The 18304-nt window shown below is 48.7% G+C and overlaps 1 protein-coding gene across 4 annotated transcripts in view; it reads left to right on the top strand.

The window, feature by feature from the left end:
• The window catches only part of LOC130343458 (zinc finger protein OZF-like), a 78707-nt gene extending 60828 nt beyond the window's left edge, over positions 1-17879 (top strand). For all 4 annotated transcript variants that reach the window (XM_056554361.1, XM_056554363.1, XM_056554362.1 and 1 more), the window contains exon 7: positions 15188-17879. In XM_056554361.1, the coding sequence (XP_056410336.1) occupies positions 15188-16212 (1025 nt within the window). In that variant the 3' untranslated portion in view covers positions 16213-17879. The remainder of the gene's footprint in view (positions 1-15187) is intronic.
• Positions 17880-18304: the final 425 nt, after the last annotated feature.

Genomic DNA, 18304 nt, shown 5'->3' with positions numbered 1-18304 from the left:
AATCCTTCCATGATTATTCTTCTATAAATCATTTCATGGTTTTTCTTCTATAAATCCTTCCATGGTTATTCTTCTATAAATCCTTCTATGGTTATTCTATATAAATCTTTTCATTGTTATTCTTCTACAAATCCTTCCATGATTATTCTTCTATAAATCATTTCATGGTTTTTCTTCTATAAATCCTTCCATGGTTATTCTTCTATAAATCCTTCCATGGTTATTCTATATAAATCCTTCCATGGTTTTCTTCTATAAATCCTTCCATGATTATTCTTCTATAAATCATTTCATGGTTTTTCTTCTATAAATCCTTCCATGGTTATTCTTCTATAAATCCTTCTATGGTTATTCTATACAAATCCTTCCATGGTTTTTCTTCTATAAATCCTTCTATGGTTATTCTATATAAATCCTTCCATGGTTTTTCTTCTATAAATCCTTCTATGGTTATTCTATATAAATCCTTCCATGGTTATTCTTCTATAAATACTTCCATGATTATTCTCCTATAAATCCTTCCATAGTTATTTTATATTTGATATCATTTTGCGTCATTACAATGTCATAATAAACTGTGAACACACAATGACAATCACTCAACAGACTGCAGACATGTCAGGTGGTTCAGGGCGCTGAGACCCCTCTATTATTCATTATATTGGGGGGTGAGACATCAGGGGGTCTCTGCACTGTCTGGTGACATGTACGATAACGGTTATAAAGCATAATAAATCAGGATAAAGACTAAGATTAGGTCACAAGTGGAATGGCTGACGGGCAAAGTGGGGAAAAATCTCCAACACTTCAGAGACCAAACCGTATCTGACATTAACATTAGCACCAAACCCAATGCCAGCTTCACATCACCCATCTCAATGCCAGCCTCACATCACCCATCTCAATGCCAGCCTCACATCACCATCACAATGCCAGCCTCACATCACCCATCTCAATGCCAGCCTCACATCACCATCACAATGCCAGCCTCACATCACCATCACAATGCCAGCCTCACATCACCATCACAATGCCAGCCTCACATCACCATCACAATGCCAGCCTCACATCACCATCACAATGCCAGCCTCACATCACCCATCACAATGCCAGCCTCACATCACCAGCACAATGCCAGCCTCACATCACCCAGCACAATGCCAGCCTCACATCACCATCACAATGCCAGCCTCACATCACCAGCACAATGCCAGCCTCACATCACCAGTACAATGCCAGCCTCACATCACCCATCACAATGCCAGCCTCACATCACCATCACAATGCCAGCCTCACATCACCCATCACAATGCCAGCCTCACATCACCCATCACAATGCCAGCCTCACATCACCATCACAATGCCAGCCTCACATCACCATCACAATGCCAGCCTCACATCACCAGCACAATGCCAGCCTCACATCACCAGCACAATGCCAGCCTCACATCACCAGCACAATGCCAGCCTCACATCACCAGCACAATGCCAGCCTCACATCACCAGTACAATGCCAGCCTCACATCACCCATCACAATGCCAGCCTCACATCACCAGCACAATGCCAGCCTCACATCACCATCACCATGCCAGCCTCACATCACCAGCACAATGCCAGCCTCACATCACCAGTACAATGCCAGCCTCACATCACCCATCACAATGCCAGCCTCACATCACCATCACAATGCCAGCCTCACATCACCCATCACAATGCCAGCCTCACATCACCCATCACAATGCCAGCCTCACATCACCATCACAATGCCAGCCTCACATCACCATCACAATGCCAGCCTCACATCACCAGCACAATGCCAGCCTCACATCACCAGCACAATGCCAGCCTCACATCACCAGCACAATGCCAGCCTCACATCACCATCACAATGCCAGCTTCATATCACCCATCACAATGCCAGCCTCACATCACCAGCACAATGCCAGCCTCACATCACCAGTACAATGCCAGCCTCACATCACCCATCACAATGCCAGCCTCACATCACCCATCACTCAACAGACTGCAGACATGTCAGGTGGTTCAGGGCGCTGAGACCCCTCTATTATTCATTATATTGGGGGGTGAGACATCAGGGGGTCTCTGCACTGTCTGGTGACATGTACGATAACGGTTATAAAGCATAATAAATCAGGATAAAGACTAAGATTAGGTCACAAGTGGAATGGCTGACGGGCAAAGTGGGGAAAAATCTCCAACACTTCAGAGACCAAACCGTATCTGACATTAACATCAGCACCAAACCCAATGCCAGCTTCACATCACCCATCTCAATGCCAGCCTCACATCACCCATCTCAATGCCAGCCTCACATCACCATCACAATGCCAGCCTCACATCACCCATCTCAATGCCAGCCTCACATCACCATCACAATGCCAGCCTCACATCACCATCACATTGCCAGCCTCACATCACCAGCACAATGCCAGCCTCACATCACCATCACAATGCCAGCCTCACATCACCAGCACAATGCCAGCCTCACATCACCAGTACAATGCCAGCCTCACATCACCCATCACAATGCCAGCCTCACATCACCATCACAATGCCAGCCTCACATCACCATCACATTGCCAGCCTCACATCACCATCACAATGCCAGCCTCACATCACCCATCACAATGCCAGCCTCACATCACCCATCACAATGCCAGCCTCACATCACCATCACAATGCCAGCCTCACATCACCATCACAATGCCAGCCTCACATCACCAGCACAATGCCAGCCTCACATCACCAGCACAATGCCAGCCTCACATCACCAGCACAATGCCAGCCTCACATCACCAGCACAATGCCAGCCTCACATCACCATCACAATGCCAGCTTCATATCACCCATCACAATGCCAGCCTCACATCACCAGCACAATGCCAGCCTCACATCACCAGTACAATGCCAGCCTCACATCACCAGTACAATGCCAGCCTCACATCACCAGTACAATGCCAGCCTCACATCACCCATCACAATGCCAGCCTCACATCACCCATCACAATGCCAGCCTCACATCACCCATCACAATGCCAGCCTCACATCACCATCACAATGCCAGCCTCACATCACCCATCACAATGCCAGCCTCACATCACCCATCTCAATGCCAGCCTCACATCACCATCACAATGCCAGCCTCACATCACCATCACAATGCCAGCCTCACATCACCAGCACAATGCCAGCCTCACATCACCAGCACAATGCCAGCCTCACATCACCATCACAATGCCAGCCTCACATCACCATCACAATGCCAGCCTCACATCACCAGTACAATGCCAGCCTCACATCACCAGTACAATGCCAGCCTCACATCACCAGTACAATGCCAGCCTCACATCACCATCACAGTGCCAGCCTCACATCACCATCACAATGCCAGCTTCATATCACCCATCACAATGCCAGCCTCACATCACCATCACAATGCCAGCCTCACATCACCATCACAATGCCAGCCTCACATCACCATCACAATGCCAGCCTCACATCACCATCACAATGCCAGCCTCACATCACCATCACAATGCCAGCCTCACATCACCATCACAGTGCCAGCCTCACATCACCATCACAATGCCAGCTTCATATCACCCATCACAATGCCAGCCTCACATCACCATCACAATGCCAGCCTCACATCACCAGCACAATGCCAGCCTCACATCACCAGCACAATGCCAGCCTCACATCACCATCACAATGCCAGCCTCACATCACCAGCACAATGCCAGCCTCACATCACCATCACAATGCCAGCCTCACATCACCAGCACAATGCCAGCCTCACATCACCCATCACAATGCCAGCCTCACATCACCAGCACGATGCCAGCCTCACATCACCAGTACAATGCCAGCCTCACATCACCATCACAATGCCAGCTTCATATCACCCATCACAATGCCAGCCTCACATCACCAGCACAATGCCAGCCTCACATCACCAGTACAATGCCAGCCTCACATCACCAGCACAATGCCAGCCTCACATCACCAGCACAATGCCAGCCTCACATCACCAGCACAATGCCAGCCTCACATCACCCAGCACTATGCCAGCCTCACATCACCCATCACCATGCCAGCCTCACATCACCATCACAATGCCAGCCTCACATCACCAGTACAATGCCAGCCTCACATCACCAGTACAATGCCAGCCTCACATCACCAGCACAATGCCAGCTTCATATCACCCATCACAATGCCAGCCTCACATCACCCATCACAATGCCAGCCTCACATCACCAGCACAATGCCAGCCTCACATCACCCAGCACAATGCCAGCCTCACATCACCAGCACAATGCCAGCCTCACATCACCCATCTCAATGCCAGCCTCACATCACCATCACAATGCCAGCCTCACATCACCATCACAATGCCAGCCTCACATCACCAGCACAATGCCAGCCTCACATCACCATCACAATGCCAGCCTCACATCACCAGTACAATGCCAGCCTCACATCACCAGCACAATGCCAGCCTCACATCACCATCACAATGCCAGCCTCACATCACCAGCACAATGCCAGCCTCACATCACCAGCACAATGCCAGCCTCACATCACCAGCACAATGCCAGCTTCACATCACCCATCACAATGCCAGCCTCACATCACCCATCACAATGCCAGCCTCACATCACCCATCACAATGCCAGCCTCACATCACCCAGCACAATGCCAGCCTCACATCACCCAGCACAATGCCAGCTTCACATCACCCATCACAATGCCAGCCTCACATCACCAGCACAATGCCAGCCTCACATCACCATCACAATGCCAGCCTCACATCACCCAGCACAATGCCAGCCTCACATCACCCAGCACAATGCCAGCCTCACATCACCAGCACAATGCCAGCCTCACATCACCAGCACAATGCCAGCCTCACATCACCAGCACAATGCCAGCCTCACATCACCAGTACAATGCCAGCCTCACATCACCAGGACAATGCCAGCCTCAAATCACCAGCACAATGCCAGCCTCACATCACCAGCACAATGCCAGCCTCACATCACCCAGCACAATGCCAGCCTCACATCACCAGCACAATGCCAGCCTCACATCACCCAGCACAATGCCAGCCTCACATCACCAGTACAATGCCAGCCTCACATCACCAGCACAATGCCAGCCTCACATCACCCATCACAATGCCAGCCTCACATCACCCATCACAATGCCAGCCTCACATCACCAGCACAATGCCAGCCTCACATCACCCATCACAATGCCAGCCTCACATCACCAGCACAATGCCAGCCTCACATCACCCAGCACAATGCCAGCCTCACATCACCAGTACAATGCCAGCCTCACATCACCAGCACAATGCCAGCCTCACATCACCAGTACAATGCCAGCCTCACATCACCAGCACAATGCCAGCCTCACATCACCAGCACAATGCCAGCCTCACATCACCAGCACAATGCCAGCCTCACATCACCAGTACAATGCCAGCCTCACATCACCCATCACAATGCCAGCCTCACATCACCCAGCACCATGCCAGCCTCACGTCACCAGCACAATGCCAGCCTCACATCACCCATCACAATGCCAGCCTCACATCACCCATCACAGTGCCAGCCTCACATCACCAGCACAATGCCAGCCTCACATCACCAGTACAATGCCAGCCTCACATCACCAGCACAATGCCAGCCTCACATCACCAGCACAATGCCAGCCTCACATCACCAGTACAATGCCAGCCTCACATCACCAGTACAATGCCAGCCTCACATCACCAGTACAATGCCAGCCTCACATCACCAGCACAATGCCAGCCTCACATCACCAGTACAATGCCAGCCTCACATCACCAGCACAATGCCAGCCTCACATCACCCAGCACAATGCCAGCCTCACATCACCCATCACAATGCCAGCCTCACATCACCCAGCACAATGCCAGCCTCACATCACCCATCACAATGCCAGCCTCACATCACCATCACATTGCCAGCCTCACATCACCCATCACAATGCCAGCCTCACATCACCCAGCACTATGCCAGCCTCACATCACCAGCACAATGCCAGCCTCACATCACCCATCACAATGCCAGCCTCACATCACCCAGCACAATGCCAGCCTCACATCACCATCACAATGCCAGCCTCACATCACCAGGACAATGCCAGCCTCACATCACCAGTACAATGCCAGCCTCACATCACCATCACAATGCCAGCCTCACATCACCAGTACAATGCCAGCCTCACATCACCCATCACAATGCCAGCCTCACATCACCCATCACAATGCCAGCCTCACATCACCCATCACAATGCCAGCCTCACATCACCATCACAATGCCAGCCTCACATCACCATCACAATGCCAGCCTCACGTCACCAGGACAATGCCAGCCTCATGTCACCAGGACAATGCCAGCCTCACATCACCCATCACAATGCCAGCCTCACATCACCCATTACAATGCCAGCCTCACGTCACCAGGACAATGCCAGCCTCACGTCACCAGGACAATGCCAGCCTCACGTCACCAGCACAATGCCAGCCTCACATCACCCATCACAATGCCAGCCTCACATCACCAGTACAATGCCAGCCTCACATCACCCATCACAATGCCAGCCTCACATCACCAGCACGATGCCAGCCTCACATCACCAGCACAATGCCAGCCTCACATCACCCAGCACTATGCCAGCCTCACATCACCAGTACAATGCCAGCCTCACATCACCCAGCACAATGCCAGCCTCACATCACCAGCACAATGCCAGCCTCACATCACCAGCACAATGCCAGCCTCACGTCACCAGCACAATGCCAGCCTCACGTCACCAGCACAATGCCAGCCTCACATCACCATCACAATGCCAGCCTCACATCACCCAGCACAATGCCAGCCTCACATCACCCATCACAATGCCAGCCTCACATCACCAGCACAATGCCAGCCTCACATCACCCATCACAATGCCAGCCTCACATCACCAGCACAATGCCAGCCTCACATCACCAGCACAATGCCAGCCTCACATCACCCATCACAATGCCAGCCTCACATCACCATCACAATGCCAGCCTCACATCACCAGCACAATGCCAGCCTCACATCACCAGTACAATGCCAGCCTCACATCACCAGCACAATGCCAGCCTCACATCACCAGCACAATGCCAGCCTCACATCACCAGTACAATGCCAGCCTCACATCACCCAGCACAATGCCAGCCTCACATCACCAGCACAATGCCAGCCTCACATCACCAGTAAAATGCCAGCCTCACATCACCCATCACAATGCCAGCCTCACATCACCCATCACAATGCCAGCCTCACATCACCATCACAATGCCAGCCTCACATCACCCATCACAATGCCAGCCTCACATCACCCATCACAATGCCAGCCTCACATCACCCATCACAATGCCAGCCTCACATCACCCATCACAATGCCAGCCTCACATCACCCATCACAATGCCAGCCTCACATCACCCAGCACAATGCCAGCCTCACATCACCAGCACAATGCCAGCCTCACATCACCAGCACAATGCCAGCCTCACATCACCCATCACAATGCCAGCCTCACATCACCAGCACAATGCCAGCCTCACATCACCAGCACAATGCCAGCCTCACATCACCAGTACAATGCCAGCCTCACGTCACCAGGGCAATGCCAGCCTCACATCACCCAGCACTATGCCAGCCTCACATCACCCAGCACTATGCCAGCCTCACATCACCCAGCACAATGCCAGCCTCAAATCACCCATCACAATGCCAGCCTCACATCACCAGCACAATGCCAGCCTCACATCACCAGCACAATGCCAGCCTCACATCACCCAGCACAATGCCAGCCTCACATCACCCAGCACAATGCCAGCCTCACATCACCCAGCACAATGCCAGCGTCCAAATGCAGTGGTGTCCGCTCACCTCCGGAGGCAGATCCCCAACACACCTGTGCTGCCACGGTCCCGCCCCGGCTTCAACAGCGTATGAAAAGGAAGGATTGTCCGGCACCAGGTATGCTCTAAAAGATCACTTTTTATTCATGCCATAGCAAGGAAACAGACATCACAGGACTGTAGTAATCTGACGCGTTTCGCTCTCTCATGAGCTTAAACGTAGACTCTACGTAGACTGTCTACGTTTAAGCTCAAGAGAGAGCGAAACGCGTCAGATTACTACAGTCCTGTGATGTCTGTTTCCTTGCTATGGCATGAATAAAAAGTGATCTTTTAGAGCATACAATGCCAGCCTCACATCACCAGCACAATGCCAGCCTCACATCACCCAGCACAATGCCAGCCTCACATCACCCAGCACAATGCCAGCCTCACATCACCCAGCACAATGCCAGCCTCACATCACCAGCACAATGCCAGCCTCACATCACCAGCACAATGCCAGCCTCACGTCACCAGCACAATGCCAGCCTCACATCACCCATCACAATGCCAGCCTCACATCACCCAGCACAATGCCAGCCTCACATCACCCATCACAATGCCAGCCTCACATCACCCAGCACAATGCCAGCCTCACATCACCAGCACAATGCCAGCCTCACATCACCAGCACAATGCCAGCCTCACATCACCAGCACAATGCCAGCCTCACATCACCAGCACAATGCCAGCCTCACATCACCAGTACAATGCCAGCCTAACATCACCCATCACAATGCCAGCCTCACATCACCCATCACAATGCCAGCCTCACATCACCATCACAATGCCAGCCTCACATCACCATCACAATGCCAGCCTCACATCACCAGCACAATGCCAGCCTCACATCACCCAGCACAATGCCAGCCTCACATCACCAGCACAATGCCAGCCTCACATCACCCAGCACAATGCCAGCCTCACATCACCAGCACAATGCCAGCCTCACATCACCAGCACAATGCCAGCCTCACATCACCCAGCACAATGCCAGCCTCACATCACCAGTACAATGCCAGCCTCACATCACCAGCACAATGCCAGCCTCACATCACCAGTACAATGCCAGCCTCACATCACCCATCACAATGCCAGCCTCACATCACCCATCACAATGCCAGCCTCACATCACCAGCACGATGCCAGCCTCACATCACCAGCACAATGCCAGCCTCACATCACCCATCACAATGCCAGCCTCACATCACCAGCACAATGCCAGCCTCACATCACCAGCACAATGCCAGCCTCACATCACCAGCACAATGCCAGCCTCACATCACCAGCACAATGCCAGCCTCACATCACCAGCACAATGCCAGCCTCACATCACCAGCACAATGCCAGCCCCACATCACCAGCACAATGCCAGCCTCACGTCACCAGGACAATGCCAGCCTCACATCACCCATCACAATGCCAGCCTCAAATCACCCATCACAATGCCAGCCTCACATCACCCAGCACAATGCCAGCCTCACATCACCCAGCACAATGCCAGCCTCACATCACCCATCACAATGCCAGCCTCACATCACCATCACAATGCCAGCCTCACATCACCAGTACAATGCCAGCCTCACATCACCAGTACAATGCCAGCCTCACATCACCAGTACAATGCCAGCCTCACATCACCCATCACAATGCCAGCCTCACATCACCAGCACAATGCCAGCCTCACATCACCAGCACAATGCCAGCCTCACATCATCAGCACAATGCCAGCCTCACATCACCAGCACAATGCCAGCCTCACATCACCAGCACAATGCCAGCCTCACATCACCCAGCACAATGCCAGCCTCACATCATCAGCACGATGCCAGCCTCACATCATCAGCACAATGCCAGCCTCACATCACCCATCACAATGCCAGCCTCACATCACCCATCACAATGCCAGCCTCACATCACCAGTACAATGCCAGCCTCACATCACCAGTACAATGCCAGCCTCACATCACCCAGCACAATGCCAGCCTCACATCACCCATCACAATGCCAGCCTCACATCACCCAGCACAATGCCAGCCTCACATCACCCAGCACAATGCCAGCCTCACATCACAAGGACAATGCCAGCCTCACATCACCAGTACAATGCCAGCCCCACATCACCAGTACAATGCCAGCCTCACATCACCCAGCACAATGCCAGCCTCACATCACCAGCACAATGCCAGCCTCACATCACCCAGCACAATGCCAGCCTTACATCACCCAGCACAATGCCAGCCTCACATCACCCAGCACAATGCCAGCCTCACATCACCAGCACAATGCCAGCCTCACATCACCCAGCACAATGCCAGCCTCACATCACCCATCACAATGCCAGCCTCACATCACCAGCAGGATGCCAGCCTCACATCACCCAGCACAATGCCAGCCTCACATCACCCAGCACAATGCCAGCCTCACATCACCAGCACGATGCCAGCCTCACATCACCAGTACAATGCCAGCCTCACATCACCAGCACAATGCCAGCCTCACATCACCCATCACAATGCCAGCCCCACATCACCAGCACAATGCCAGCCTCACATCACCAGCACAATGCCAGCCTCACATCACCAGCACAATGCCAGCCTCACGTCACCAGGACAATGCCAGCCTCACATCACCCATCACAATGCCAGCCTCAAATCACCCATCACAATGCCAGCCTCACATCACCAGTACAATGCCAGCCTCACATCACCAGTACAATGCCAGCCTCACATCACCAGCACAATGCCAGCCTCACATCACCCATCACAATGCCAGCCTCACATCACCAGCACAATGCCAGCCTCACATCACCAGCACAATGCCAGCCTCACATCACCAGTACAATGCCAGCCTCACATCACCAGTACAATGCCAGCCTCACATCACCCAGCACAATGCCAGCCTCACATCACCCATCACAATGCCAGCCTCACATCACCAGCACAATGCCAGCCTCACATCACCAGCACAATGCCAGCCTCACATCACCAGTACAATGCCAGCCTCACATCACCAGCACAATGCCAGCCTCACATCACCCATCACAATGCCAGCCTCACATCACCAGCACAATGCCAGCCTCACATCACCCATCACAATGCCAGCCTCACATCACCAGTACAATGCCAGCCTCACATCACCAGCACAATGCCAGCCTCACATCACCCATCACAATGCCAGCCTCACATCACCCATCACAATGCCAGCCTCACATAACCAGTACAATGTGCCAGGCATCAGACGAATAGTTGTAAAGCCTTCGCCACCGACTTCTGGCGGGGACATGTTCTGTGCAATTACTGATCACACTTATCTACCTGGCATCTGATGATCTGGGTTTGGTGAATGCCCGATCTTTGCCTGCATTGTGCCAGCTGTACCGTTTGGTGGAGGAGGATAATCATACGCGGTCTTCCTCAGCGGACGGATTTAGCTTCTTAGTTACTGAGAGGGGAATCTTTCCATATGCAGACATTGTGGACAAATGTCACAGCTTTGTGGCCCCAGTCCGCACAGCGAGGTCCGGAAAAACATGGAGGGGTAGTCTGTTCTGAAAAGATGTGACTGCACAAAGCCTGGACCTTAATCCCACCAAACACCTAGAATGGAGATTGTTCTACCCGACACTCCACCCCATCCAACACCTAGAACAGAGATTGTTATACCTGACCCTCAACTCCATCCAACACCTAGAACAGAGATTGTTATACCCGACACTCCACCCCATCCAACACCTAGAAAAGAGATTGTTATACCCGACACTCCACCCCATCCAACACCTAGAACAGAGATTGTTCTACCCGACACTCCACCCCATCCAACACCTAGAACAGAGATTGTTATACCTGACACTCCACCCCATCCAACACCTAGAACAGAGATTGTTCTACCCGGCACTCCACCCCATCCAACACCTAGAACAGAGATTGTTTTACCTGACCCTCAACTCCATCCAACACCTAGAACAGAGATTGTTATACCCGACACTCAACCCCATCCAACACCTAGAACAGAGATTGTTATACCTGACCCTCAACTCCATCCAACACCTAGAACAGAGATTGTTATACCCGACACTCCACCCCATCCAACACCTAGAAAAGAGATTGTTATACCCGACACTCCACCCCATCCAACACCTAGAACAGATTGTTCTACCCGACACTCCACCCCATCCAACACCTAGAAAAGAGATTGTTATACCCGACACTCCACCCCATCCAACACCTAGAACAGAGATTGTTCTACCCGACACTCCACCCCATCCAACACCTAGAACAGAGGTTGTTATACCTGACCCTCAACTCCATCCAACACCTAGAACAGAGATTGTTTTACCCGACACTCCACCCCATCCAACACCTAGAAAAGAGATTATTATACCCGACACTCCACCCCATCCAACACCTAGAACAGAGATTGTTATACCTGACCCTCAACTCCATCCAACACCTAGAACAGAGATTGTTATACCCGACACTCAACCCCATCCAACACCTAGAACAGAGATTGTTATACCCAGCACTCCACCCCATCCAACACCTAGAACAGAGATTGTTATACCTGACCCTCAACTCCATCCAACACCTAGAACAGAGATTGTTATACCCAACCCTCAACCCCATCCAACACCTAGAACAGAGATTGTTATACCCGACACTCCACCCCATCCAGCACCTAGAACAGAGATTGTTCTAGGTGTTGGATGGGGTGGAGTGCTGGGTATAACAGAGATTGTTATACCCGGCATTCAATCCCACCAAACACCTAGAATGGAGATTGTTATACCCGACACTCCACCCCATCCAACACCTAGAACAGAGATTGTTATACCCGACACTCCACCCCATCCAACACCTAGAACAGAGATTGTTATACCTGGCACTCAACCCCATCCAACACCTAGAACAGAGATTGTTATACCTGACCCTCAACTCCATCCAACACTTAGAACAGAGATTGTTATACCCGGCACTCAACCCCATCCAACACCTAGAACAGAGATTGTTATACCCGACACTCAACCCCATCCAACACTTAGAACAGAGATTGTTATACCCAGCACTCCACCCCATCCAACACCTAGAACAGAGATTGTTATACCTGACCCTCAACCCCATCCAACACCTAGAACACAGATTGTTCTACCTGACACTCCACCCCATCCAACACCTAGAACAAAGATTGTTATACCTGACCCTCAACCCCATCCAACACCTAGAACAGAGATTGTTATACCCGGCACTCCACCCCATCCAACACCTAGAACAGAGATTGTTATACCCGACCCTCAACCCCATCCAACACCTAGAACAGAGATTGTTATACCCGGCACTCAGCCCCATTCAACACCTAGAACAGAGATTGTTATACCCAACCCTAAACCCCATCCAACACAGAGATTGTTCTACCTGACCCTCAACCCCATCCAACACCTAGAACAGAGATTGTTATACCTGGCACTTCACCCCATTTAACACCTAGAATGGAGATTGTTATACTCGGCCCTCAACCCCATCCAACACCTAGAACAGAGATTGTTATAACCGACCCTCAACCCTATTCAACACCTAGAACAGAAGTTTATACCAGACCCTCAGCCCGATCCAACACCTAGAACAGAGATTCTTATACCCAACCCTCAACTCCATTTAACACAGTAGAACGGTGATTTATACCATACCCTCAACCCCTTCCAACACCTAGAACAGAGATTGTTATACCTGGCACTTCACCCCATTTAACACCTAGAATGGAGATTGTTATACTCGGCCCTCAACCCCATCCAACACCTAGAACAGAGATTGTTATAACCGACCCTCAACCCTATTCAACATCTAGAACAGAAGTTTATACTAGACCCTCAGCCCGATCCAACACCTAGAACAGAGATTCTTATACCCAACCCTCAACTCCATTTAACACGTAGAACGGTGATTTATACCATACCCTCAACCCCATCCAACACCTAGAACAGAGATTGTTATACCCAGCCCTCAACCCCATCCAACACCTAGAACAGAGATTGTTATACCTGACCCTCAACCCCATCCAACACCTAGAATGGAGATTGTTATACCCGACCCTCGACTCCATCCAACAATAGTGACTGTGGCTTCTAAGCTGTTCCACACCAGGAGGTCCCTCTGTGACATTATTGGAACCCCTGTGATATGATCTCCAAACCCTAAAGACGGTCCCTAGGTCTTCCCTCCATGTCCTTCTGGAGACATTATACATTGCAGTACAGATCTATTGCATTGTTAAATTGCTCACATGCGCAGGTTCCCTCAAGGGATGAGACCTTCATTGAATCTGTTCGCCGCTTACTTGACTTTCCAAGGAGATTGGAGCATAAATGTTCAGCTGAGATTGGTCTGGGGTCTGCAGTTAGACCCCCTCTGAGCCAGAATGGAGAGTTACTCTTTAAAGTGTTGCTTCTACTCAGACCTAAGCTGTCTATCGAGAGCCATTTAGGTGGTAGCAATGTAGTACTACAATCCATTACCTCAGAGCAGATGTCTTCATAGCCACAACTTCCATGGATGCTGATGAGACAACCCCTTTAATTCTGGGAAGCAGAAGAGGCAGCCAGGCTTGTGGAGAAGGCGGAATGGTGGGTCATGTTTTTTTTCGTGCATCATGACTCCTCTGATACCTGTGGATGGATGTTTGGACAGTAGGGCTTATCTAAGTATCCTCCTTCTGTGAAAGCTGTTTTCTCTTTGACAGGAAAATGTACAATCCACAAGGGCTGTCTAGTCATGGACAGGCTCTAGGAATGTTACATTGGGTTTCTCACCCTTCAGAGTTCCAATATCCTAATCCCCTAGACATATTTGGGGTGAAGTAGAACAGGCTGTTTAGATCAAGTCACGACCTCCATCTGATGTGCGTTGAGACCTGTGACAGGCGATCCTGTCCGTATTGGTTGATTTTCCTGCAGAACTATTTCAGCGTCATCATGGAATCCATGCTACAATGAAATGCTGCAGTTCTGATGGCCAAGGGAGGTCCAATGCCAGAAAAGGGGGGACTCTAATAAAAGATATTTATTGTATATCATACACTTACACACAGTGCCTTTCTACAAGATATTATGTTTCTCATTGTTTAAAAATGTTCAGGTAAAAAAGAAATCCATACAAATGTATTCATATTTTATCATTCTCATTTCTTTTCCATGGTGAAGACTTTATGAGAGGCCCCAATGGACATCTTCTTTTATCTTCCTATTATGAAGCAGAAGATATTCTGTCACAGATGGGAAAAACAACTGGACATACACTTGGTAAAAGCTTTGCTTGTTCTGAATGTGGAAAGCTTTTTCAAACAAAATCCTATCTTTCCATTCACAAGAGAATTCACGTAGGTGAAAGGCCATTTTTATGTTTAGAATGTGGGAAATGTTTTACTAGGAAAGCAATTCTTGTTGGACATCAAAGAATTCACACAGGGGAGAAGCCATTTTCATGTTCAGAATGTGGAAAAGCATTTCCAACAAAATCACATCTTGTTGGACATCAGAGAGTTCATAAAGGAGAGAAGCCCTATTCATGTAAGGAATGTGGAAAGTGGTTTAAGCTTAAACATCATCTTCGGAGACATCTAAGAACTCACACAGGAGAGAAACCCTTTGAATGTCCTGAATGTAGAAAGGGTTTTAGCAATAAATCACATTTTACGGACCATCTAAGAACTCACACAGGGGAGAAACCATTTTTATGTTCAGAATGTGGCAAATGTTTTTACCAGAAATCTGATCTTGTTAGACATCTGAGAATCCACACAGGCGAGAAGCCGTATTCATGTTCAGAATGTGGGAAATGTTTTGGTCAGAAATCAAGTCTTGCAGAACATATGAAAAGCCACACAGGGGAGAGGCCATTTTCATGTTCAGAATGTGGAAAATGTTACACTCAGAAATCAAAACTTATGAATCATCTAAGAGGTCACTCAGGAGAGAAACCATTTTCTTGTTCAGAATGTGGGAAATGTTTTAAACAGAAATCAAGTCTTAGGGAACATTTAGGAGAAAAGCCATTTTCATGTCTAGAATGTGGGAAACATTTTATTACTAAAACAAAACTCAAGGATCATGAGAGAATTCACACAGGAGAGAAGCCATTCTCATGTCCTGAATGTGGAAAATGTTTTACCCAGAAATCAGGTTTAGGTAAGCATCAGAAAACTCACTGCAGGGAGAAGCTATTTTAATTGTGTGACTGTGGAACATGTGGGGTATGTGGATCTCCATTGTTAGGACCTACTGCCCTTACACTTTACTAGAACTGGTTTAGATGGCAAAGCTGAGCTGTGATTGGTTGCTGGGTGAAAAGTCCCTCCAGCTTCTATGTTGCACATTTTGATAAATCAGAGCCTTAGGCCCTATTCACACGGCAGAATTTCCCCAAGCGGAATTCCGCCTCGAATGAAAGCTCAATAGACTTCTATAGGAGTCCACAATCCCATTCACACTTCTGCAGAATTTCCGCTTGGATTCCACACCAATTCTGCACCAATTCAGCACAAAATCCTCACAAGCGGAAGCGGAATTGGGGCTGATGAGCGGAAATTCTGCCGTGTGAATAGGCCCTTAGGGTGTATTCACACATACAGTATTTGAAGCTGCAGATTTGATGCCGTGTTCGGTTAATTCGTTTACAGTCAACTCTGCAGCATCAAATATGCGCAGGATACTGTAAGTGTGAAAACACCTTAAGGCCATGTTCACACGTCCGGAATGTCTGTGTTGAATTCCGCCAGAGATTCCGCAGCAGCAGAGTCCCATTGTATTCAATGAGATTCTGCTGCACTGTGCACATGGCCGAATTTCTGATTTCCGTACCCGCAGAAAGAATGAACCTGTCCATTCTTTCTGCGGAATCCGCGCGAAAAGTATTGCTATCTATGAGACTGCGCATTCCTGTGCGGTCCTAGTGCTAGAATGTTATTCCGGCGCCCGCAGTCTGCAGAATGTCTCCATGTGGACATCTCGGACATGTGAACATAGTCTGTGTTCTTTGTTTTTTTGGGTACAAGTTTGGGCTGGGAGCCCCATGTTACATATAGCTGAGACCCCTTTTTCATATGTTTCAGACACAGCCACAGGTTTTCTTTCATGAAGTGTTCAGAATCGTCTCTTCCCAAAGATAAAAATATCAAAACTTTTTACAAAGTGATGGAGAAACTTTATGGGGGAGATTTATCAAAACCTGTGCAGAGGAAAAGTTGCTGAGTTGCCCATAGCAACCAATCAGATCGCTGCTTTCATTTTTCAGAGGCCTTTTCAGAAAAGAAAGAAGCGATCTGATTGGTTGCTATGGGCAACTGGTCAACTTTTTCTCTAGACAGATTTTGATAAATCTCCCCCTATAAAACCAGAGAATGGTGTAGGAGATGTCATGGTGCATATTACCACAAGGGGGCGGACCTGCAAAAAGAGAGAATGAGGACAACAAAATGTCCTAGAATCTTATCCTGCAAAACTGATATTCCTCGAAAGTCAACATATATGATTCCAAAATAAGGCCTTCATTAACCCCTTAACAACCAAACAATTTTTTGTTTGCATTTTTGTTTTTTCTCCTGACCTTTTATGAGCCATATTTTTATTATTTTATCTTGTACAAAGATACATGAGTTGTTTTTTATTTTGTGACCAATTGTACTACATAACGACACCCTTTATTTTACCATAAAATATACTGTAAAAATAAAAAAAATGCAATTTTGTCTCCTTTTTTATGCTGTGCACATTGACATTTTTTTGCTGAGGCTCAGTACGAGTTTAACCATTCCCAGTTTATATAGTTGGTGTTATGTTTTACTACAATATATAATAAAAAAGGAAAACTAAAATTTTGAATTGCATGTATTTTCATTCCTTTATTTTGTCCATGGACTAGTGTTAAGTCACATTTTTTGGATTATGCTCTGTAGTTTTTATCGCTACCAACTTTGGATGGATAGGATATTTTGATCGTTTTTCAATAAAAAAAAATCTTAAATGTAATGTGACCAAAAATCAGCAATTGTGCAGTCACCGTGCGGGATCAATAATGTTATATTTGAATTTATTTTAACATATTTTTAAAATGTTCATACGAAGAGATACAAAATGTGTTTTGTTTTTTTTTGGCATTTACCCTTTTTCTATTTGTAAATTGAGAAATAGGAGTGATTTAAATTTCTATTTTGCGGAATTTGTGAAATCTTGCACGTACGCAGAAACTTATAAGAGGAATGGCGAGAGCGTTATAGCTCATGTGTGAGATTTCCCAGCGGCCTCTTCCTGACATCAGCGCTA

This window comes from Hyla sarda, unplaced genomic scaffold (assembly GCF_029499605.1).
Source record: "Hyla sarda isolate aHylSar1 unplaced genomic scaffold, aHylSar1.hap1 scaffold_684, whole genome shotgun sequence".
Classification (NCBI taxonomy): domain Eukaryota; kingdom Metazoa; phylum Chordata; class Amphibia; order Anura; family Hylidae; genus Hyla; species Hyla sarda.
The sequence above is the reverse complement of the archived record's forward strand: the minus strand, read 5'-3'. Positions and strand labels throughout refer to the sequence as shown.